Source organism: Protopterus annectens, chromosome 17.part0, assembly GCF_019279795.1.
Source record: "Protopterus annectens isolate FY-2018-M chromosome 17.part0, PAN1.0, whole genome shotgun sequence".
NCBI lineage: Eukaryota > Metazoa > Chordata > Ceratodontiformes > Protopteridae > Protopterus > Protopterus annectens.
Genome location: NC_056751.1, coordinates 712,413,495 through 712,438,361, shown reverse-complemented (window position 1 = coordinate 712,438,361; position 24,867 = coordinate 712,413,495). Strand labels below are relative to the sequence as shown.

Below are 24,867 nucleotides of genomic sequence, written 5' to 3'. Positions count from 1 at the left end.
TGAGTTTTTCAATGATACCCGAGTGAGGTATTGTATCAAAAGCCTTCGCCAGGTCTAGGTAGGCTGCATGGACTGCCTTTCCCTCGTCAATGGCCTTGGTGACTGTTTCGAAAAAGTCAACCAAGTTTAAAAGGCATGATCTGCCTTTGACAAAGCCAAACTGGGTTGGATCCAAAGTCTGCAAGTTCCCTATGTCTTTATTTATGAGATCCATTATGATCCTCTCCATGGCTTTGCAGATAAGGCTTGTCAAGCTAATGGGACGGTAATTTCCAGGGTCGGTGGAGGCACCGCCTTTGTGGAGTGGGACCACAGTCGCTGTGCGCCACTCTCTGGGTACGTATCCGGAGGTGAGACTAAGATTAAACAGCTGTCCTAACTGTGGGTTTAATTCCTCGTTGAGTTCATGGAGCACACAGCCGGGGACACCATCAGGTCCCATGGATGCTGTGTTCTTTGCCTTGGAGAGAGCAGTTCTCACCTGGACGTTAGAGATGTTTGGGGGGCTACAATCATTTGGTATAGATATCTCTCCTTTAGGGGGGAGGGAGGGAGAAGTTTGCACTGAACCTGTCAGCCAGTATGTTGGCAATGTCTGTAGGATCAGTAATCTTCACATCATTTTGAACTAATTCTGAGCATATCTGGGAGTTTCCTCCTAGGTTTCTGACATAGCTAAAGAATGCCTTATGGTTGTCTTTAGAGTACTTAGCTATTTTTTTCTCAAAATTAGCTTTGGATGATTTTATGAGAGCTCTTAGCTTTTTACTTATAGTGATCAGCGGTGTCTTACCTTTTAAGGATTTTGCTCTATCTTGTAGTAGCTTTCTCCTTTTGTTGTAGAGTTTGTTTATGGCTGGGGTCCACCAGACTGGACGCTTGCCTTTGGTACAAAGAGTCTTTGTTTTGCTTGGGATTGCCTGATCCATGCAGCCCTGCAGGTGCTGGTAGAAGGCATTTGTAAGTGATTCAGCGGTTTGAGTAATGTTAACCGCCGGCTCAGGGGCCTTAAAGGAGACCACACTAGTCTTTAGAAGTGTGAAGTCGGCTTCGGAGAAGTTCTTTACTGTGGTCTTTTTCATTTGGGGGGGGGGCGGGATGAGGACCTCCAGCGAGATTAGTTTGTGATCAGATCTCACCAGTGAGGGTATACTTCCGGCGTTGAACATTGTGCTCCCATGTTCGTGATGATGAGATCAAGTATGTTTTCTCCTCTTGTGGGGATGGTGACTAGTTGTTCCATGGCATTTGAGTTTATGAATTCCAGGAACTTTTGGGCTAGAGTGTTTGGGCTTGAGTAGTGTTCCCAGTCTATATTAGGGTAGTTGAAGTCACCTAGTATGATGGTGTTCGGAGATACATTTATCCCCTCCAGTGTTTTCAGGAAGGCCATATGAGGTTCCTGAGTTTGCGAGGGTGGCCTGTAACATGCTACAAATTGCAGAGCAATCTTGCCTATGGTTAATTGCACCTGGATGGTTTCCGATGCATCGTGCGATGCCACCAATCTTGAGGTGTGGGTGTCCTTGATGAATATGGATACCCCTCCTCCTTTCTTGGTATTGTCCGGGTTTTGGGGCCGGAACGCATGATATGAGGTAAAACCTGATAGTGCTGGGGTGCTCTCAGGAGCCTTGAACCAGGTTTCTGTCACAGCACAGACATTGATGTTCTCCATACTGAGAAGGGCCTCGAGTGCGTGCATCTTGAGGTTGAGACTTCTGGCATTGAGCAGCATTACCCTTAGTTTTTTTTCTTTGTTTTGTTCTAGGGTGGTAGGTTTAGAATTTGAGCCTTGCCTAAAAAGGCACTATGGGGGTGGCAAGAGCCTTTGCCAAAATCCGGAATCCCAGAGGTGACAAGTGCAAGCCATCCCTTGCGAAGCAGCGTGGCTTGTCCAGCATGTCATCCCAGGCAGACAGACATTGGATCCCCTTTGAATGACACCAGAGTTTAAGCCAATTGTTAAAGCTGATCATCTTATCTCTGTATTGTGGCATCATTCTTGGTGAAGGTAGGATACTGCTCAAGGTCAGAGTCATACCTGCTTGGGCTACATAATCAGAGAGCTCCTCTATGTCTCTTTTCATGTAGTCCAAGGAGGTACGTCTCAGGTCGTTAACACCAGCGTGGACAATGATTGAGTCATACTTGTACCTGCTGTTGAGAGACCTGAGTGCATGCGTTATGTGGCGGATTCTAGCACCCGACAGGCAGCTTACTGTGACCTTCTCCTTACTCAGTCTGGTGAGCGGGACGTCAGTGTGTCTGACTATGGAGTCACCAATGACTAGTGTGTCTGGCATTGTGTTTGGCCTTAAGGGCTGTGACTGCTTGACACTCTGACTGTGTGGTCTATGTGTTGCAGGTGTTGTGTTCTGAGGTGGTAGTTGTTTGGGTGTCTGCTTTGGTGGCCTCTGCTGTTTTGGTAGATTTTTGATCAAAGCCTCCGAGTATGTCTTTGTGTGTTTATGTGTATGATTTGAGGTTGTGATGGTATTATGTGAGACTGGGTCTATAGTGTGTGTGGTCACCTTCTCCTCCTGTCTGGTCATGCCAGTCCTATGTTGAGAGAGCTCAGCCTCCAGTTTGGCCGTATAGTTGCATCTCTCGCATGTATTTGTGTTTTGTGGGAGGAGGAGAGGGTTGTCTGTGTACATGAGGCAATTGTAACATTGCCTCAATATTCCCAGGTTCACCAGCTGAGCAGGAGAGGACATTAGCAACTGATCCCTCGACATGCTAGAAGGAATAGACAGAAAAACTTAAGAAAAGGTTCTGGGGGATGTGGGTGACTGAGAAATGGGGTTTGCTTTTTTGGGGTACTTTCTATAACAAGAGTGCTGTATCGAGGTGATAAGTACTGTAGGAGCAAGTGCTTCGCTATACAGATAGAGAATAGTCTACTTGGGAGTCAAGTAGAGATAATTTATAGTTGTAGGATACACTAAATAGAACAGTAGTATACTTTGAGGAAGGTAGTTTTAAGGGAAAATTTGAAGAGTGGACTTTAGGTAGCCCTAATAGTTTAAATCTGCTTAACCGGCGCTGCCCTAGTGTGCAACGGTAGCAGCTCCGCGCTAAATCGCGCTAAAGCGTGCTAACACGTGCTTTATAGCAGGGGGCTGGAAAAAACAGGAAATGACCCAAAATGGCCGACAAATTACTAGTTGCTGCTTCTAACCACTCCTCTGAGGACAAACAAGCAGCTCAGCACTCCCCACTCCCACTGGTGAGTAAAGAAACTAACTCTGGCCACACAAGAAAATGGAGGAACACAGAAACCAAATACAAAGCCCAGGGATCAGCAAAATCTGATCACTGGAACAACTAGCTAGGAAAGTTTAGGAAAGGAGAAATATTTTTTTGTTTTTTTTGTTTTGTTTTTGCAAACAGACAGGAAAAAATGCAGTAAATGCTTTGTTTTCAACTAAATTGCTATCAAAGGCTGGTACACTTGAGTGTATTAGCCTGTTTGTTACTTTTAAGCAATACTTTAGCCCACAAGTGCAATCAACAATATAAGCTCACAAAAACAGGAAAATAAGGTAATAAAACAGTAATATAGGCACAAACAGTAGTCGAAAAGCTCAAAAGATCGAAAAATGCAAACTAAAAAATTTAAAAAATACTTATGATCAAGAAAGTTGCTTTTTCTGCTCTCTGCTGGCTTAGGAACTCTGCAGGGGACCACGAGGAGCTATGCCTAGTTCTCTAATGCCAGAAAAGCCTGCCAAAGCGTGCTTTATAGCAGGGGCTGGAAAAACAGGAAATGACCCAAAATGGCCGACAAATTACTAGTTGCTGCTTCTAACCACTCCTCTGAGGACAAACAAGCAGCTCAGTACTCCCCACTCCCACTGGTGAGTAAAGAAACTACCTCTGGCCACACAAGAAAATGGAGGAACACAGAAACCAAATACAAAGCCCAGGGATCAGCAAAATCTGATCACTGGAACAACTAGCTAGGAAAGTTTAGGAAAGGAGAAATATTTTTTTTTTTTTGTTTGTTTTTTTGCAAACAGACAGAAAAAATGCAGTAAATGCTTTGTTTTCGACTAAATTGCTATCAAAAGCTGGTACACTTGAGTGTATTAGCCTGTTTGTTACTTTTAAGCAATACTTTAGCCCACAAGTGCAATCAACAATATAAGCTCACAAAAACAGGAAAATAAGGTAATAAAACAGTAATATAGGCACAAACAGTAGTCGAAAAGCTCAAAAGATCGAAAAATGCAAACTAAAAAGCTTAAAAATACTTATGATCAAGAAAGTTGCTTTTTCTGCTCTCTGCTGGCTTAGGAACTCTGCAGGGGACCACGAGGAGCTATGCCTAGTTCTCTAATGCCAGAAAAGCCTGCCAAAGCGTGCTTTATAGCAGGGGGCTGGAAAAACAGGAAATGACCCAAAATGGCCGACAAATTACTAGTTGCTGCTTCTAACCACTCCTCTGAGGACAAACAAGCAGCTCAGTACTCCCCACTCCCACTGGTGAGTAAAGAAACTACCTCTGGCCACACAAGAAAATGGAGGAACACAGAAACCAAATACAAAGCCCAGGGATCAGAAAAATCTGATCACTGGAACAACTAGCTAGGAAAGTTTAGGAAAGGAGAAATATTTTTTTTTTTTTTTGTTTTTTTGCAAACAGACAGAAAAAAATGCAGTAAATGCTTTGTTTTTGACTAAAATACTATCAAAGGCAGGTACACTTGAGTGTATTAGCCTGTTTGTTACTTTTAAGCAATACTTTAGCCCACAAGTGCAATCAACAATATAAGCTCACAAAAACAGGAAAATAAGGTAATAAAACAGTAATATAGGCACAAACAGTAGTTGAAAAGCTCAAAAGATCGAAAAATGCAAACTAAAAAGTTTAAAAAATACTTATGATCAAGAAAGTTGCTTTTTCTGCTCTCTGCTGGCTTAGGAACTCTGCAGGGGACCACGAGGAGCTATGCCTAGTTCTCTAATGCCAGAAAAGCCTGCCAAAGCATGCTTTAGAGCAGGGGGCTGGAAAAAACAGGAAATGACCCAAAATGGCTGACAAATTACTAGTTGCTGCTTCTAACCACTCCTCTGAGGACAAACAAGCAGCTCAGTACTTCCCACTCCCACTGGTGAGTAAAGAAACTACCTCTGGCCACACAAGAAAATGGAGGAACACAGAAACCAAATACAAAGCCCAGGGATCAGCAAAATCTGATCACTGGAACAACTAGCTAGGAAAGTTTAGGAAAGGAGAAATATTTTTTTTTTTTTTTTTGTTTTTTGCAAACAGACAGAAAAAATGCAGTAAATGCTTTGTTTTCGACTAAATTGCTATCAAAGACTGGTACACTTGAGTGTATTAGCCTGTTTGTTACTTTTAAGCAATACGTTAGCCCACAAGTGCAATCAACAATATAAGCTCACAAAAACAGGAAAATAAGGTAATAAAACAGTAATATAGGCACAAACAGTAGTCGAAAAGCTCAAAAGATCGAAAAATGCAAACTTAAAAGTTTAAAAAATACTTATGATCAAGTTAAAAAATACTTATGATAGAGCTATCTTAAAAATTATAATGATAAAGCACGATAAAGCTTTGAAAATACCAATTAAATTAATTTAAAATAAAGGATAGTATCAGCTTCAGCATGTCCCTTTGACAGCTTTCTAGGATAAATGCTACAGTTCACCTTAAATGTGAGCATCATCTCCATTGAATGCATTTTTTTCTTTCTAATTAAAACCACTATTTTTCATTTCCACCTAAACCTGAAGTGTGCATAATGCATACATATTTAGCATTGACTGTCTGACGTGATTGTGACTCTTTAGTGTCTCTCACTTTTTGTTGTGTAGAACAACTCAGACCCACGTTCTGTTGTCCACCCCATATACCTCTATTACAAAACTAGATTTAAGTGACCTGTACTGCAGCCACTGATGGCTGAAGTCTGGACTTTCACACAATATGTAAACAGTCTATTAGGCGTATGTAGTGGGCACACAAATATTACATCACCAAGGCAACAATCTCTTTGTGGAAAATTTACATTAACTTTTCAGGGGTTGAGGTTTTGTCTTGCAGCCCCCATATTCTTAAAATCAGCAAGATCTGAGAATCTAAAATTGCTACAAGGGCAATCAGCTTTGCAAACTTCAAGTGATCTCTAAAATGAGGTGTGCTCTGGGTTTTATTTTTAGATTTGATTACCGGGGTGGTACACTGATCACAACTGACCATTTGCAGGTACTCCTCATGTGAAGTAATTCACAAAAAAGAAAAGAGAAGAGAAGAAAAAAGTGAAAACAAAGAGACAGTAAGGAGTACATATAAAAAACAGAACAGAAGGTAACTATATAACAAGAACTGTACAGTAGCAAGTAATAGCTGTTGTAGCAATTATAATGCAAATGCACATTTTACAATTCACATAATTATATTTCATGTTTACATCATGGTGGAAATGCTGTGCGGTAATGAGCATGTGGGCATGGGATGGTGGGGAGTTAGGAGGCGTCAGTAGTTGAAGAGACTAAGGCTGGAGGTTGAGAGGCCCTTGGTGCTGCTAAATCAATATTGTTTTTGTAAGTCTTGCAATTTTCCAGAAAATGTTTAATTAGGCATAAAGATCCCAAAGTAGTATGCTTTGTACTTATTCCTTTCCCTCATAGTGGTGTATGTATGCATCCTCATCTGTGGCCATTTTCAGCTGCAAAGTGCTTAGCAGGCCAAGTACTTGTCCTTAGACTGTTACCTACTGATTGCAGTACTACACAATCTCCTGCAGGTGGCAGCCATGCAGTGAGGCCAAAGTTCTCCAGTGAGTAACCAAAACGCCCTTGGCCACTCACTCCCATCAGAATGGAGCCATAATCATACCTCTCAACTGTACAGATTTTTGCCTCATATTTTTGTTCTGTTTTTCATAAAATTGTGTTTTTCTGGCAAGACAGTAGCAAAGCATTAAAGATTAAAGTTAGAAAACAATGACAAGATGTGATTTTCTGATTTCATACCATTTAGAAAAATCATGCTAATGCAAACCCTGTTACTTTATCAACTTTTTAAGTTTGTAAGAGCAATATTTAAAAATTGCCCCTACTTTTGGGCCTTTGTCCCACATTTTATTTATGGCTTTGTCCAAATTTCTTGCTGTTAACAGCTTGAGAGGTCTGAGCCATATTCAAATGCTACATCCTAATGCATCATCCAGAAAGCTGTAATGTTTTTCATTCTTACATTTTAAGAGCTATATCACACAGAATTTGAGAAATCTGGGGTTTAAGTTTTACTTCTAGAATCTCAGTAGTTATATACAAGTTTATAAGGATATTCTATAAACTCAAAGCACAGTTTTCATTTTGTTGTTGTAACCTTGCAATAACCACTACTTGAATGTTTGCATTTGCCAGGCTTATTTTTTGTTTGTGGGTTTTGATCAACTTACTGCTATGGGGAGGGATGTGCCAATTAATGTGAAAAGATATAAATGAGCAGAAATGTTGAAATAAGTCAAAAGAAATTTCAGCAAAAGTCTTGAGACTGGAAATTAATGTACTTCAGGAACTCTTTATTTTACTTTAGTAATATTACCAAATGACAAGCAAACATACACACACACACACACACACACACACACACACACACACACAAATGCAGAGAAAGCTCTTTGCTCAGCTATCATTAGAACCATATATGTGAAAGCTAATCATTTCCTTTCACTTCTATGGTTGCAGTAGCATTATTTCACTGTTGACATCTCTGACCACATCATTTTTAAAATCATATCTTATTTCTTTTCTTCAGCTGCTCACTGTGTACTGTTCTGTATACATATTGCTTACTTTGTGTATTGCCTGACATCCTCATATTGTACACAGTTAATTATCCATTAACTTAAATCATTCCTTAGATTCCTCTTTGGACATAGGAGATGTGCTCTCAGAAAACTTCTCCCATCAGATGAGATGTCCTCAATCCCCAGTGCCCAAATGGCACACATCTTCAGATCCATCATCACTGAACTACATGTAACTACTTTTTTCAAACTTGCAGGGTCTTGTGGAGCTACCGGTTATCTAGCTTGCCTCTTGCAGGAAAAATGTTTTTTTTACATTGTCACCCAAAGGTTAGTGGATAACCATTTTGACAAGTAGAAATAATGGAGTTTGCTGTTTCTGTTTTGCTTCGGCTTCCTCTAGAAGATCCTGTGGGCACATTTTGCATCCTGGAATGGATGAATATGTTTTTTTAATTATTACCCAAATTTTCACTGCTGTTCTTGCCTCCAAGGAACTCAGATACACATAACTATCCTGAGCCTCAACAGATGGCTTAAATTTTACACTGAAAGCTCCCCACCTTCCCCATGATAAAGATAAGCAAATCAATATATCAGATGGCACCCTGTAGAGATGGTGAGTGCTGAAAAGACAAAAAAAAACATGAAAACACAGAAGAGTGAATCTCTAAATTTGATCATTTCCTTTAAACTTCTGTTGCAGGTTGTAAGCACTTCTGCACCCCCACCCCACATGGGGGGCAAATCCCTCCCCCAAGCATATACATATACATATGTGTATATATATATATATATATATATATATATATATATATATATATATATATATATATATATATATACCAACTGTGAGACTGACATAAATCAGAGAAAAGGGAATATTTTGACAAATAGAATGTCAGACTTAGCATGTGTTAAGTCCATTCTTTTAGCCGTTCGATCTATGCATTTCGAGAATCTCTCTAGTGGGTCTTGACTTTCAAATGGTTACCACATCAGATATTCATTCTTGCCCTCTATTGAATGTTTTCCTTGGACTGGTCCTGAACCTTTTTTCAAATTTTGTAAATGACAAACATATAGCTTCAGCTGCCGCTGGACACCTACTGTGATTATTGTGCATTCTGAGGACTTGTTCATGGTGAATATAATTTTTCTGCAGACACACCATGAGGCATGAGACCATAGAATCTCTCCCTCATAATACCTGTCTGTGACTAGTGCATGAGCAATCTGATTTGGGTAAGAAGACTGAGAGACTGTAGGCCTTATATCTTTATAAACTAGTTAGTACCTCACAAAAACTAAATTAAAAATCTTGAAATCAAAGGATTGAAACTGCATTTTCTTGTAAATGATGTTAACAAAACAAATTGTAACCTACTCCAAAATTATGTGACCTTAGATTTACTGCAACTAAGGAGGCACATGGGGAAGGCAAATTCCCACAAAGACACATCCGACATGCACAAACACACCCGACAACACACTAAGGGATTAGGTGTATTTAATATTTCTGGAAACTTTTCAATCTTTTGGTTTCAGGACTTTCAGAATTAGGATTTTGTGATTAATTTTTGTGTTGCACTTCTGGCTGGATGCGAGGCAAAAGGCTGAAGGTTTTATGTCTTACACCACTGATTTTCAAGTGACCACAGGGAGGACATGCAGACTCTGCACAGAAAGCACCCCAGCTGAGGACCAAACCGGAGAACCTTTTACTGTGAGGCAGCAGCACTAACCACTGCACCACTGCAGCTGCCCATTTTCTATTCAAAAACTAAAGATATTTATTTATAAACAATTGTTTTCTTGTACTTGTAGTATTTCTTTTCTCACTATAAAATAAAAAAGTAAATTGCCAGCATTCAATACCATAATGTCATATCAACCTTCTCCATAACATGCCAAAAATACCCTGCTAACAAAAGTCGCAAAAAATAAATCAATTAAATTAAATAAGAAGTTATTAATGCACTTGTTAGTATTTTTCAGGCTAGTAAAACCTTCACAATCATGGTGGTGTAGTTTGGCATGCCTGACACATCTTGTAAGTCATTTACATGTACCATCTCTTATCTCGCGTCACTCTTACCTTTTGCACACCTCACCCTCACCTGGACTGTGAAACGCATGACATTTACCACACATTATGTACAGCACTGTTTCACTGCTAGTATAATGCCAAATTCCTTTCTAAATGTTCCCAATCTGAAGGTGAAAGTAGGCATAAAATAAGTTAGGAATTGATAAGGGATGAGGTTTGTTTTATTTTTATTATGGTTTGCATGACATTAATGCAGCAGCATTACATAACATTCAAACAGTATAGGACACTCCTGGTATGCAGGCATGCTATGCAACAGTCATCCACAACAGCCCAGCAGTACAAGTATGTGAGGAAATGGACACATCAGTAAAATTGCATAATTGGCCATAGTCATGGGTTAGTACTAGGCTAACTGCCCTTATAGGCCATTTTAAGCCTAGCCAATTACAACATGTAAGAATCAAATCTTGTATTTGTAAGGTACACACTTTAAACATTATGCCAACCTCCCACCTGTTAAAGGGTTCGCTACAATACCAGCACTCCACCTATATGGTGTGGGAATAGAACCCACAGTATTCTGTAACAAAGGCAAGTATGCTGCCTGTTGCGCTACAGACAGTCATTAAATGTTGTTATGATTGTATTACAGATAGACCTTGAGATGCTGTTATTCGGCCTTGTTTAGTGTAAGGTTCATCAGTTGTATGGTAGTTAAGGCCTGTTAAACTTTTTCCCAACAGAGATATGTAACTGCAGAGTGGCTTGCCAAACTGTTTTTATGCATGGACAACTATATTAAAAATACGCAGCATAGTTTTCTGTCTGTGGTCCACTTGTCATTTTAAGGAAAGAGGCTCAGCAGTAGTCTTACAGTCAAAAAGAGTTTCCCAAAAATATTCTCTACCACCTTGCTCAGAATAAACTATCCTTTCGTAAACCTTTGTACAAATGGATGAGAACAACGCCTCTAGTCTACCCCCACAAGCAAACACTTTTAGAAACTTAACTTGTCTATACAGAAAAAAAAGTGCTGGTTCACACGACTGCTTAGAATGGCATTAATATAACATGTACAGGGCATACTCTGCTAACAGAAACTTCATTCTGAATGAACAACAAAGAAACTCATTCATGCAACAGCAACCTATAGTAAATCAGATAGATTTTTATTTATGAATTGCCGGTAGGCTACATGTGCTACTGTTGTCAGTGGATTAAAGCACTTAAAGGCTAAGAAGTGAGGCATAGATTTTTAATTGGCATAGAGGTGCTAGTGTTTCAGTACTGACATAGGTGGCCTACAGTAGTCATTGGTGATTGTAAGTGTTCTAGCTTCAAGCACTGGTGAGGAGACCTGCAATCCAAAAAATACAGAAGGTAAATCAGTGCTGTCATCTCATCAGTAAAGACAGGTAATGTCTCAGGTGTGTGAATGTACATGAGAGATTATTTCTATAAGTGGCCGCAACATGGTCATTGACCTGCTATACTGATATGAACAGAAGACTGCAGAAGAAAGGGCAGATAAACAGAATGTGGTACGCATTCTGTTTCTGTTTAAAATACATAAGTGAAAAGCATTTCCTACCAGTAAGTATTATGGCCTGTAGACACAATAAATTATGTACACGTGTTAATGCTACCTTAGAAATGGTATGAGGAATGATTGGAAAAACAAACCTACTGTTGTACAGTTTATGCAGAATCTGTATAAACCATAGATTCAGTGAAACGATGTAAAACATTTCTTGTCTGGTCCCCGGGTATTTCTTAAACTTGTATGATAGTGAATTTATCCTGAGGGGAAAAAACTGTTAATAAGATTAGTTATCTTTCATTAGCATGAGGTAGCTAGGAGCATATTTGTGAGGTTCTTTAACTTTTCAGAGTTAAAAATAAACAAGCAAATTAATACCAGCTCCTATTTGGCCCAAACATTGGCTAGTTGAAAGAGGAAAAGCTATGACTTTGTACTTTTTTCTTTTCCTTGAGTTATGTGTGAATCCATTACGATATCTCAGCTTGTTGTTTCTGTAGTGGCTACTTTTAAAAGCATTGCACTAAACTGAAGCCTCAGTTCTACAGAGCTATGATTGATGCTAGGGTGCAATGTTTATGAATTTTTTCCAGCTATAACATTCTGATGAGCTTCTAGAAATCAAGAATTTAAATTACATGTTTTGTTGCATGTACAAAAATGTGTGACAATCCGACATATAGTTTGTGAAGAGGACAGTGACAAAAGGCATGTGGAAGTAAAAACGAGAAAGGAAATTTAAGGCTTTCAGTAGGTCTAAAAAAGCACCTGGGTGGAATGATGGCAAACTGTTTCATCAGTGTCAAGATGAAAAGAAAAATATTAGGAAACAGTTCAGCAGAAACAAGGAGCGAAACAGAAAGATGTAAAACAGCTGGACATCTCAACAAATATTTCGCATTTTGCTTTTTATATTTTAAGGGACGCCATCAGTACCAGATCATTTCTTTTGGTGTATGGGTTAGTAAACAGGAATAGTATTTCAGTAAGGCTTACTGAAGGTTTCAGTGCTATAATCAGTTAGGCTGCAAGTCTAGAAAAGGTGATTTTATGTGTGTTATTTTACCTGAACTAATCAAGACATAGTTCTAATTATAGAAAGCAATTATGACAAAAACTAGAGAAAAGCAGTCTGGATATTTTACTGAAATGAACAGTATGATGCTGGAAATTATGAAATTTGAATGTATTTGAAGAAGAAGGCATATAGTTTATGACAACCCAGATCTGTGTTATTACATTTATCTTGTATCATAGTTTTGAAACATTAAAAATAACACTTAAAAAAAAAAACAATTCTGATAAACTTGTTGTACAGCTTTGAAACATGCCTCAAATAAACAACAAGGACCCCTGACTTGTGTAGCTACTAGCTTGGTGACATTGCCAAGATATATGTTATGCCTATCACACATGGTTGCAATTTTTTTTATTCTGCTCCCATTAAATTCTCTGGAAAAAGTGCAAACAAATGTCCTTCACTTCTTAAGTGGTATAAGATGTCTGGACTAAAATATATAAGCAGATAAAAGCATTGACATGCATTTTTTTCCTGTTGGCTTATTTCCAGCTGACTATCAGCTGAGACTGCCTCTGCCATTGGTGAGCTGGGAAGGGGAAGTTGGAATTTGGAGTAGGCTGGCAGCCAATCGTGTTACATACACTGTCTGGCATGTCACGGGCTCTTCTTAACCCTTATCTCTCCAAGGGGTGATATTATGTTGTGAGGCTGTGCAGGCAATGATGCACAGCCTGTGAGGATGTGTCTGCCAAATTTCACAATCGATCTAGAGATTGGCCCAAGTCCCAGTCTCCACCATGCCTTAAAAACAGATTCTCCTACCGCATAGTCCCTCCCCCTAGGATAGTCACACCCACCACCCCTGCCACTCCTTCACGAATCGATTCTCAGTCACCTGGACTATATTCAGGATTCCATTCCTCTATGCCATTGGAGTAGCATTCATGTGCTGTTATGGATGGTGCTTTGTTTGTGTGTTTGTGTGTATTTTGTGACTACATATTGCTCTTTGTCATGGTGATTGCCAGTATCACTGCAGATATTCCTAGAGACATGTACTGTATAGTAAAACTGCACCTTATATCCTTGTCTCCATATTTACAATACACGTGCATTTATTGATGCTATATAACACAGAGCTGTACATATGGAGATAGGGACATATGATACATTTTATTACATAGTAGATGTCACTAGGCATGTCTGCAATTGTGTTGTCATATAATCATGATGACTAACAACATGTGGGCAAAAAGCTTGGCACACATGGGGTTGGGGTTGTTGTAATGATTAAGGTATTTGCCTCACAGAGACAAAGAAGAGGGTTTGATTCTCACCTTTGAAAGGAAAATTGAATAGGCTTAAAATGCCCAGAAGAGCAGGTCACCTACTTACCTATGAACCTGTGAACATCATTGTGTGTTCCATGCTGGCCTTTCTCATGGAAATCTCAATAAATGCATCAAAAGGCATGCACTCAGAACAAAAGATTACAATTTACACTGCTTACTTCAGAATCCAATGTACTGTACCACTTCTCTGTTTTGAACTGACCTCAATTCTGAATACTATTATACTGTCATAATAGTAGCTGTTTCTGTTTTATAGTATAGGATTAAAATCCAACAGAAGTCAGACTGGTGGAGTATAGATAAAATCTGACTCAGCCACTCGACTTAAATGTATGCTACTTAGGTGGCAATTTATGTTTATTTTTTATTTAATTTACAATGTGAATCTCAGCCAGGAGACAGGTCATAGTCAGTGTCTTAACACTCACTGCAATGTTCATTACATTCTATTGTGTATTTAATATGACTGCTAAGTCTTCATAGAAAACAAACAGGCAGATTACTCAGTAAATTGCTATAGTGATTTTCAAAGACTACAGTTTCAGGCATAGATGGACGCCTGTAGCCATACGTATGTTGATCAGTGCTGCTATTTTCTGATGTTCTTCATCTCACATTGCTGCAGTCCTAACACTTGGGTAGTCCGCTGTCCCTCGGTCGGCCCGAATATCAGAGTATAAGGCTGACGTCGGTCAAGGCGCATTTGACTGACATCAGACGCATGACCGACGCCATATCCTCAGTCTTTGCCGCATGGTCCGATGCAGAAGCAGTGTTGCAAGTGCCGTGAAATTGTTTCAGACCGAAGTCAGAGTTGGTTAAGTACCCGTTGGGAATATTTTGTTTTTTCTTGCCTCAGTGGTTTACGGATGTCAGAAAAAGTGAATAACTGTATTTCTTGTGGGAAACAGATAGGGATTACCATAATTTGTGTATACCTTGTTTGGGACCTGAGCTGTGCTAGGTTCAATAATGGATTGTGCCAGGTTGGTCTTTGGGAAGCGGTGCATTACAATATGCCGTCGGATGCTAAAGACAAGGCAGTTAAACCTAGGTTAGAGGAGTCGTCCAAACCGGACGCGGTTCTTTAGGCGTCAGTGGAACCGGTGGTTCGGAGGCCTCTATGGAGTCCCAGGTAGAAACTGTGTTTTACAGGATGTGGCCTCCCAGGAGGCAGGTCAGGCTGTAGGGCTTCTCAGGTAACTGTACTCCCTCCCTTCCTAAGGTGTCTAGGCCCTCTCTTTCTGCTTCCAAGGCTTCTCCTAGAGGCAGGTCTAGTTTTGCTTCTGTGGGTGTCACTCCTAGTTCTTCAGGTTCTGTGCCCAAAAGCACATGCTTAAAATGGCAGAAGATTTAATTACTTTAATTAGAGGCTCTATGCCCCTCCTGATAAGAGGCCTAGGATGGAACCTGTGTTGGGGATTATGAGCAGGCTTGGATGTGTCTGAGTCTTGGCTGAAGACTTGCAGGAGTATTCTCATTATTCTGATTCTGATGTGGATGATTCTACTCCTTCTGCTTCTCCTCCTGAGGATTTTTCTTTTCAGAGACCCTTCACTCCATGAGAGAGCATTTTAAATGGGAAGGTCAGGATTTCTCTGATTCCAGGAAAAGGCTTAGGGAATTTTGTTTTACCCCAGCATAGGCCTTTAGCTATACCTCCTGTTCTGAATGTAGTGGACGATGTGTTTGCAGAGGCTTCGCTTAATCCTGATTCTTTGCCTCCTGCTCCTGTTAAACCAGATAGGTATTACAGGGTGCCTGAAGCTCATAAGTATCTTTTTAAGAGTCCTAGGGCAGATCCAGAAACTGTTAGCCAGGGGCCTAAGGGTGTAAAGGCTTCTGTTGTCAAGAATCCGGTTCCTGCAGATAAAGAGGCCAGGGCCTTGGATAGATGGGGAAAGAAAGTTTATACTTCTTCCATTCTAGCCATGAGAGCTTTAAATTGCCAGTTTCACATGTTGAAATATCAAAATTATCTCCTTTCACAGTTGAAATCTAAGGTTGATGCTCTGGCGGAAGGTATTGATTGTAAAGAGTTACAAGATTTAGTGCATGTTTCTGAACAGGTGGGTAAGCATTCTTTGCAATGTGGTTTTGATGCTGTACAGGCCTCGTCTAGGGTGGCTGCCACTGGGTCAGTTCTTCGCAGGCATGCCTGGCTGAGGGATCAAAATTTATCCGACCATGTTAAAACTAGGATTTTGGATGCCCCTTTGCAATCTGATGTCTTGTTTGGTTCTCCTGTTTAGGCAGTTTTAAAGAAAATGGAAGACAAGGCTAAGTCTATGCAGACTGTTAAAGATTTTTTGCAGGTTCAGCCTCCAAAGTTTAGTAGAAATTGGCCTACTAAAGGGTGGACGTATCCTTCTTATGATTCCCAGTCTAGGGGTAGATCTAGACGTGGCAGGGGCAGAGGTCAGGGCTCTTTCAGGCCTAGGACAGGGAGTTCTCCTGCACAGTCTTCGGGTGAGGGCAGGGGTCAGTCCTTTCGTAAACAGACCCAATGACCTACCTTTTCAGCTGCCAGAACCTTCTCGCCTGGCAGCACCTTTGGGAGGAGGGTTGGCACTTTTCAAAGAAAATTGGAGTTTGATTACCCGAGACAGATGGGTACTGGATATCATACATCACGTTTACAGGTTTTATTTCCATACCTTGCCTCCTTTCAAAGGCATGCCAGACATTCCTCCTCAACAAAGAATAGAGGCTCACAAGCAAATTTCTCTGTTACTCCAAATAGGGGCCATACAGCCGGTTCCTATGCCAGAAAGGGGCCTAGGATTTTATTCTCGCCTGTTCCTTGTGCCACACGTAGAGACCAATTTGGGATTTATCTATCCTCAACACTTATCTGGACATTCCCAAGTTCAAAATGTTGACGTTACAACAGCTTTTACCTCTACTGGGCAAGGATCACTGGGTGGTAACTTTGGATCTCAAGGAGGCTTACCTTCATGTTCCTATCAGGCTAAGTTGCAGGAAGTATCTGCATTTTCGGACTGGGACTTCTCACTATCAGTTCTCTGCATTGCCCTTTGGCTTATCTACTGCACCCAGAGTATTTAGTTCTGGCTCCAGTGATAGCTTTCTTCAGGCTAAAGGAATACAAATCTATCCTTATTTGGACGATTGCCTGATACTGGCTCAAGGAAGGGACGAGCTTCTTCGTCATTTGGAATATGTGATAGCAGTGCTAAGATGCCTGGGGTATTCTGTGAACGAAATAAAGTCCAGTCTAGTACCCTCTCAAGACATGTGCTTTCTGGGAGTAAGACTGAATACAGCATCCCAGATGGCCGACAAACAAAAGAATCTTTCCCTTTACTTCCATCATCTATCTCTTCAGTCCGGGCTGACTGCAAGGACAGTCCTTCAAGCCTTAGGGTTCATGGCATCTTGTATTCTGGTGCTTCCCAATGCCAAACTGCATATGAGGAAGTTGCAATGGTATCTCAAAATGTATGGACACAGCACTGCCAGCATCTGGACACTGTCATTCAAATAATACCTTGCATTCAAAAGGAATTTTTGTGGTGGGCTCAGGAATGTCACCTAAACAAGGGACTCTCTGTGACCCGGCCAGAATCAAATTTTAACAACAGATGCCTCAGACAAAGCTTGGGGAGCTCATCTAAATGGAAAGTGGATACAAGACAAGTGGCCTGTCAGACTACAGCATCTACATATCAACTTGAAGGAGATGTTAGCAGTCCAGTTTGCATTAATAGCTTTCAAGGATTTACTTCTTCCAGGGCAGGTGTTGATTCTAACAGACAACACAACTGTCATGTGGTACATCAACAAGCAAGGGGAACACATTCTTATCCTCTATGCAGGCAAGCAATGATTTTGTGGGAGACTGCTCTCAGTTTACAACTAAGTCTTCAGGCAAGGTTTCTGCACAGAACTCCTTAGCAGATGTGTTAAGCAGACAAATCATGGATCCCCACGAGTGGAAACTGGATCTTCATGTATTTCAGAAATTGACAGTGTCCTGGGGAACTCCAGACATAGATCTGTTCGCTTCTCCACTAAACCACCAGCTGCCAAAGTTTTGCACAAAGCGGTTTCATCCCACAGCTTGGAAAGTGGATGCTCTTTCTTTCAGTTGGAAAAATCTTCATGTGTATGCCTTTCCACCTCTGCCTCTCCTCCCAAAGGTACTTCTGAAGGTCAGACAGGACAAGCCAAGGATGATTTTGATAGCTCCAGATTGGCCTCGACAGCACTGGTACCCATTACTGAGAAGTCTGATGCGGAAGCCTCCATGGCCTTTGCCTTTGATTCCTCATCTGTTGTCCCAGGAGGACGGTCATTTGCTCAATGTCAAGCTTCACTCTCTTCACCTAACAGCATGGCATATTTTGTTTTAAACCATAAAGGGTCTCAACTTCCACAACAAGTTTTGAATGTGATTTTGGAAGCTAGAAGGCCTAGTACAAGGAAAGTGTACGCAGATAAATGGAAGAGATTTTTATTTTGGAGTGCAGCTAAGGATTTGGATGTTTCTGAGCCTGATTTAAGTGTGGCTCTTCAATATCTTACTGAGTTATTGGACAAAGGTTTGTCCTTCTCTTCTATTAAGATTCATGCTGCAGCAATTTCAGCTCACTACGACTGTGACCCACCATTGTTTTCTCATCCTTTGTTCAAGCAATTTCTTAGAGGGCAAAGAATATAAGACCCCCACGTAGAGCTCCTACTCCTGCTTGGGATCTCAATTTTGTGTTGGAGAAACTCACTCTACAACCATTTGAGCCTGCAGCTACTGCTGAGTTGAAATATTTGTCATGGAAGACTGCTTTTTGTTGGCCATTACCTCTGCAAGAAGGGTTTCTGAATTGCAGGCCCTTATGGCAGTTGAGCCTTTCTTAATTTTCCATAAGGATAGGGTATCTTTAATCCTTCCTTTATGCCTAAAGTGGTTTCTAGTGTGGCTTTAAACCAAACTATTCATTTACCTACTTTTTATGCAAATCCCCAAACTAAAGGGGAAAAGATTTTGCACACTTTAGATGTACACAGGCAGTTGCGATATTATTTGGACAGAACTAAAGGGTTCAGACAATCTCAGCAGTTATTAGTTTCTTTTGCTTTGTGCTCTCAGGGCAAGCCCGTGTCAAAACAAACTATTTCTAAGTGGATTGGATTTTGCATTGCTTTCTGTTATTCCCATCATGGCAAAGAGATTCCAGCTGGGATTAGGCCTCATTCCACTAGGGCTACTGCCACTTCAACAGCTTTTTGAGGGGTGGCTACTAAGGATATTTTGGAGGCAGCCACTTGGAGTTCAGTGCATACCTTCTCTAGGCATTACCACCTTCCTCTGTACTCTAAATCCAGGGCTGGTTTTGCCACTGCTGTGTTGCAGGGCATTTTGGCAGCCCCTGCTTCATTATAGTTTAGCCATCCTCCCTTACCTCTGCTTTGGGATTCTACCCAAGTGTTAGGACTGCAGCAATGTGAGATGAAGAACATAGTACAGTTTTGTACCTAGCATAAATGTCGATGTTCGAAGATCCACATTGCTGCAGTCCAATTTACCTCCTTCCCCTCTGTAGTTTGAGGTGGTTGTGTGGGCTGGGTTATCCCTCTGAGGTATAGTGTATATATTGTATATATTGTACATATTTTTGGTGTTAGGCTGGTTGGTTGTTTAGTTGTTGTCTATGGGTTTTGACCTTTCTTTTTAGGGTCTTCTGACATCTGGGGCAAGAAAAGACTGAGGATATGACGTCGGTCATGTTCTGATGTCAGTCAAATGCGCCTTGACCGACGTCAGCCTTATACTCTGATATTCGGGCCGACCGAGGGACAGCGGACTACCCAAGTGTTAGGACTGCAGCAATGTGGATCTTCGAACATCTACATTTATGGTAGGTACAAAACTGTACTTTTTACCTTAAAAAGAAACAAACACAAGCCACCATGTATAACAGTGGAGGGATTTGTTTTGATGTGCTTTTAGTTTAGTTTTGTTTTGTAACACTGTACATCTCAGAAACTTTTATTCCAGTCCCCACAGTATTCCACCTTGTGCTTTCGTCATCATGTTTCTAAGATCTATTTCCATGCAAATCAGGGAAAATACTAAAGGTAGGCCATAATTTGTCCTTAAGACTGACCACTGACCACATGGGTAAACTTCAGTGCAGCAATACTTTTTTCTAGTAATTGCTTTTTGGCAACCAAGAGCACTAAACTTAGTAAGGCGTTACTATCTCTAAGAAATTCCGATCTTATATCCCATCTCAAAAGAATTATGTCCTTAGTTACAATCATTTTCTCTCCCAACATAACCACAGCTGGAGTATTGAATATTATAAAGGCCCTAATAGAATTGTTGGTTAGATCTTTAGAGAAGGGAAGGAACAAATTACACAGAAATAAATAGTACTGGTGGGAACATTATGTACTGAATAATGTTCAGGACAAAGAGGAGAAGTGAAGTTTAGGGAAAACAGAACTTGAGCAGTTTATGTAATGTTGGAGTAAATGATAGCTGTTGCATAAAAGAAACCTTGAAATGCATCAGTCTAATGAAAAATGTTTACAATGGTTTCTTTTATTTTATATAATTGTAAGTGTACCCATGTCATTATTGAAAATGTGTGACATCAATAAAGTTTTTTTTAAAAAGTCATTAATAGAAGCCTGCTCCTCTTTCTGTACCTGTGGAACCAGAACAGCTGTCCTCATTCATTCTATTCCCTGAGAATACTTGATACCTAGTTTGCAAAAATTTTCTAAAAATAGACCTGAGTCTGTACATTCATGAAATGCTTCATAGAGAATAGAGGATTTGTACTTACACAAATTTAGTTCTTTGACCCAAGAAAAGTTATCCTCTTTTGTATGTCCTGTAAGCATTTTTCAGAAACATGGCCATTTTTATAGCATTAATCAGTTATGACCTCTAGTGGCAATTTTACAAAACAAAAACAACTTCCTCCTTTCTGTTTTTCTTCATTCCTTAGTCACTTTATACAATTCTAACATAATATTATATGATGTAGAAATGCAGAATTCTGTATCATATAACATAAAACCAATTAATACACATCTGAGTAAAACAAAAGATTATAAGAAGAAAGTGTCTTGTCAGTTATGTGTGTTGTTTGCGTAGGAAGAGATGTGAAGCATATCTACATAAAACAAATTATGATTACATGAAGAAGGTATATAGTTTTTTTTGTTTGTTTGTTTGTTTCTTTTTTTTTTTTTTTCTGATGGACACGTTTGCTATGATGCAAGAACAAAATAACCTCAGAATACAGATCAGGATTGGAATTAACAGTGACCTCCCAGTTAGTGTATATACATAGTTGGAATGAAATTTGTAGTAAAATTAAAGCATATTGCTTTTTATTGGAATAGAGAGTTGTGTCATCTGCCCCCCAACATATTATAATGAACTTTATGGTTAATGTATCTCAGGGAAAAGGAAACCCCTCCCATCAAAACCATCCAGCTTCCCTCAATGTGAAATTATTTATTTTGTGAATTCTGAACAAGCAACCTACTTCTACAATCATGTATATCCAAAGAAATATGCATTGTTTAAGTTTATTCACTACAACAAGAGTCCAGCAACATCCAGATAATACAGAATGCCCAATAATGGTTTTATATGTCAGTTTAGTCCTGTCTTTGTTCTGTTTAATGTGGCAGTCTTGTTCCAGTGAACTTAGTTACTAAAAAATAACCCAGAAACCTAAGTGTAATATTTTATTTCCACATCACTAACAGACTGTCAAATGGCATTACCTTTTTGACCCCTACACTTATTAGCCACCCTCTAGCTCATTTATATTCCCTATTTTTCCTAGTGTTTCTGTTTTCTTTATATTTACTGGGATAATAAGATGAAATAAGCAGTAAATGACATATGTGCTGTGATCTGTAGCCTTATATCTGGGTCACAAAATATCCATTTTGCATGTTGTTTAACCCTCAGCAAATTGTTAACCAGAATAAGATCTAGGCAGATCATTTCATCTTTTGGTATCAGATGACTAAAAACTAATGAAAATGCCTTTCTGTCTTTCAGGTACTCAGTAACAGTAATCAGCTACACCTGAAATCAGTCACTCAGGTGGATAGTGGAATCTACGTTTGCAGAGCCATAGTGCCGCGGATCGGTGTGGGTGAGAGGGAAGTACTACTCTCTGTCAATGGTAAGACATCTTAGTTAAGTTAATCAATTAGTTAATCAATACCACTGAGCAGCTAAACTCCAACATGGACTCTCAACAAAAACATCAGCAATAAATCAAAATTCACTAGCCATGGTGTTCAGGCTAATGTATTTTATTACTATAAATGTCTGTCAAATGGGACCCAGAGAGAAGAAATGAGTATCCAGAGTTAAATACCTTCATGTACAATGAACATAGTCCCTACAGTACAGAATAGATTGCACTAAAAATAAATAAATGATGCAGTGGCAAACATAAAATTGTGTACGATGAACATTTTTGTCCAGCACAAGCACCAAGCCACATTTTCAGTACTATGTGCTACAAGTTAAATAAGTCACAGTCTGGAAATCTTACAGGCACACAGATTGAATTTTACCTGCTTGTTAGACAGTTTAATGAGACTAGGATTCATATAAATCATTGAATTAAACTCAAAGCACATCTCTTAAATCTTGCCAGTGTAAGATACTAAATTATTTAATGCTTCTTTGTCTGGAACACAGCATGTTTCAGAGAGAGGTGAACAACACAGTTTTGAAGGTGTTCCTTTATGCAGAGTATGTGGTTGTAACTTTTTCATTGAAGATGAGTAGCAGAGAGTTCTGTCTTCATGTGCAAAACTGTAACTCTGCTTAGAAGTGGGATTTTTAGTAGTGTGAGGGAAGGTAATGCACTACACATGGGGCTGTTCATTCACTCAGCTGATTTTGGATGAATATTGTAACTTGTTTAGTAGTGTGAGAGGGAAGGTAATGCACTACACATGGCGCTGTTCTGTCGCTCAGCTGATTTTGGATGTATATTGTGACTTGTTTAGTAGTGTGAGATGGAAGGTAATGCACTACACATGGCGCTGTTCACTCGCTCAGCTGATTTTGGATGAATATTGTGACTTGTTTAGTAGTGTGAGGGAAGGTAATGCACTACACATGGCGCTGTTCATTCACTCAGCTGATTTTGGATGAATATTGTAACTTGTTTAGTAGTGTGAGAGGGAAGGTAATGCACTACACATGGCGCTGTTCTGTCGCTCAGCTGATTTTGGATGTATATTGTGACTTGTTTAGTAGTGTGAGATGGAAGGTAATGCACTACACATGGGGCTGTTCACTCGCTCAACTGATTTTGGATGTATATTGTGACTTGTTTAGTAGTGTGAGGGAAGGTAATGCACTACACATGGCGCTGTTCTGTCGCTCAGCTGATTTTGGATGAATATTGTGACTTGCTGAACTTTTAATTTATGATGCTCCTAATGACAGTGGTGGGGGAATCTTATTTCCTTGAATGGCAGCAACCTCCAGATAGTTATAATATTTAGAAAGGTTTAAGAAACCCATTCCACTGTAAGAGAACTTTGGGAGCTGGTAAGCTTTGCACACACACTTTTGTTAAAAATGATTTTGGATAATCAAGTTCAAGTGAAAACACATCTGAATAAAAATTACAGTGTAAGAAATCTGTAAGCGATTGATGTGAGGGAGAAGAATGTTTGATGAAGTAGGTGGACAGAGATGGGTGTGTGTTTGTATGTATGTACATATTCTGTGTGCACATGCGCATGCGTATACATGTTCTCATTGGTTGGTAAGGTCGTATTTGCACTAGAAGGGTGAATTTCTTATGAATGATAGGTGAAAAGGCTGTGAAGGAGGTCTAATTTCAAATATATTGTTTATAGCATGCAATCTATAGTGTGGACAGATTTGCTGTGTAAATGGTGAGACCACAATGGATAACTGGCCTCATTAGAAACACTGAGTATCACCAGTGCTTTTATTTATTAATTTTATTATTAGTTTAAAGAGTACAGTGAACAGAGGATGGTGAAGAACTACTTGAATTAGAGCATTGTTTTGTAAAACTTGTAATTTCTACACTTCCTTTTCCCAGGTCCGCCAATCATCTCCAGTGATGCTGTGCAATATGCTGTCAGAGGTGACCGTGGGAAGGTAGAATGTTTCATTGGAAGTACACCGACTCCCGACCGCATTGTAAGTACTTGGCAGCTTTATTACCTTCACACCTTCAAACCTGTTTTGGCTTCCCAAAGACCTTTATTGATTTTTTTCAGTACCTAATTGTGATATGGGAGTGCAGTGTTACTTTCTATAAATATAATCACACATGATCCAGATTATTGCACTAAAGATATCTAAAAGAAAAAGCACGTGTAGGGGAACACAGGGGTACGCTGGTTAATTTTGCTGCCTCACAGCTCTTGGCTTTAAATTTTCTTTCTGCACTAGTACGGCTTTTGAGTGAAATCTGAATATACTCTCTGTGTTTGTTTGGTGGACTCTCCTGTTTCTTTCCACATCAAGTTGTGTGGTTGTTTTGGTATGTTTTATGGAATCACACACTATCCAGGACCATTTTCTCTGCTTTGTCTACACTGAGTTCTAGAATATGCTTCATCTTCCTTGTGGCTCTGAACTGGATAATGTAGGTAATTTTAAAATAAATTAATTAATGACTGAAGTATATATACATCATTTGTAAATTGTTATAAATCTGACTAGAAGCTTTCTAGCAAGAAATCAGCCAAAGATTGTTTTCAGTATACAGAATAGTATATATATATATATATATATATATATATATATATATATATATATTTATGTTGTGTGTGTGTGTGTGCGCGTGTGTGTGTGTGTATTTCTGCTTGTGTATATTCATTTGCTGATTTATTTATAGCTCCTTTCTTTGAGTATACCTGTTTTTATCCATCTTTCCCTAACAAACTCCATGCAGCAGTACTGCTGGCTTTTGATAACATTTTCCATTCCACTATGTGAAAAAATAAAAGTGGCATCCATGTCTCTCGGCTGGTTGAGGTTTCCACCCTTTAATCTTCTTATAGTGCTCCTCTTGCAGATTTAGTGTTCTGCTATCTGGCAACATGCT

General features: G+C 39.7%; 1 protein-coding gene across 2 annotated transcripts in view; it reads left to right on the top strand.

Annotated features, from left to right (window-relative positions):
* Nucleotides 1–24,867, top strand: part of KIRREL1 (kirre like nephrin family adhesion molecule 1) — a 1,121,500-nt gene that overhangs the window by 970,510 nt on the left and 126,123 nt on the right. For both annotated transcript variants that reach the window (XM_044059334.1, XM_044059335.1), the window contains 2 exons: nt 21,810–21,936; nt 23,854–23,954. In XM_044059334.1, coding sequence (XP_043915269.1) covers nt 21,810–21,936; nt 23,854–23,954 — 228 coding nt within the window. The remainder of the gene's footprint in view (nt 1–21,809; nt 21,937–23,853; nt 23,955–24,867) is intronic.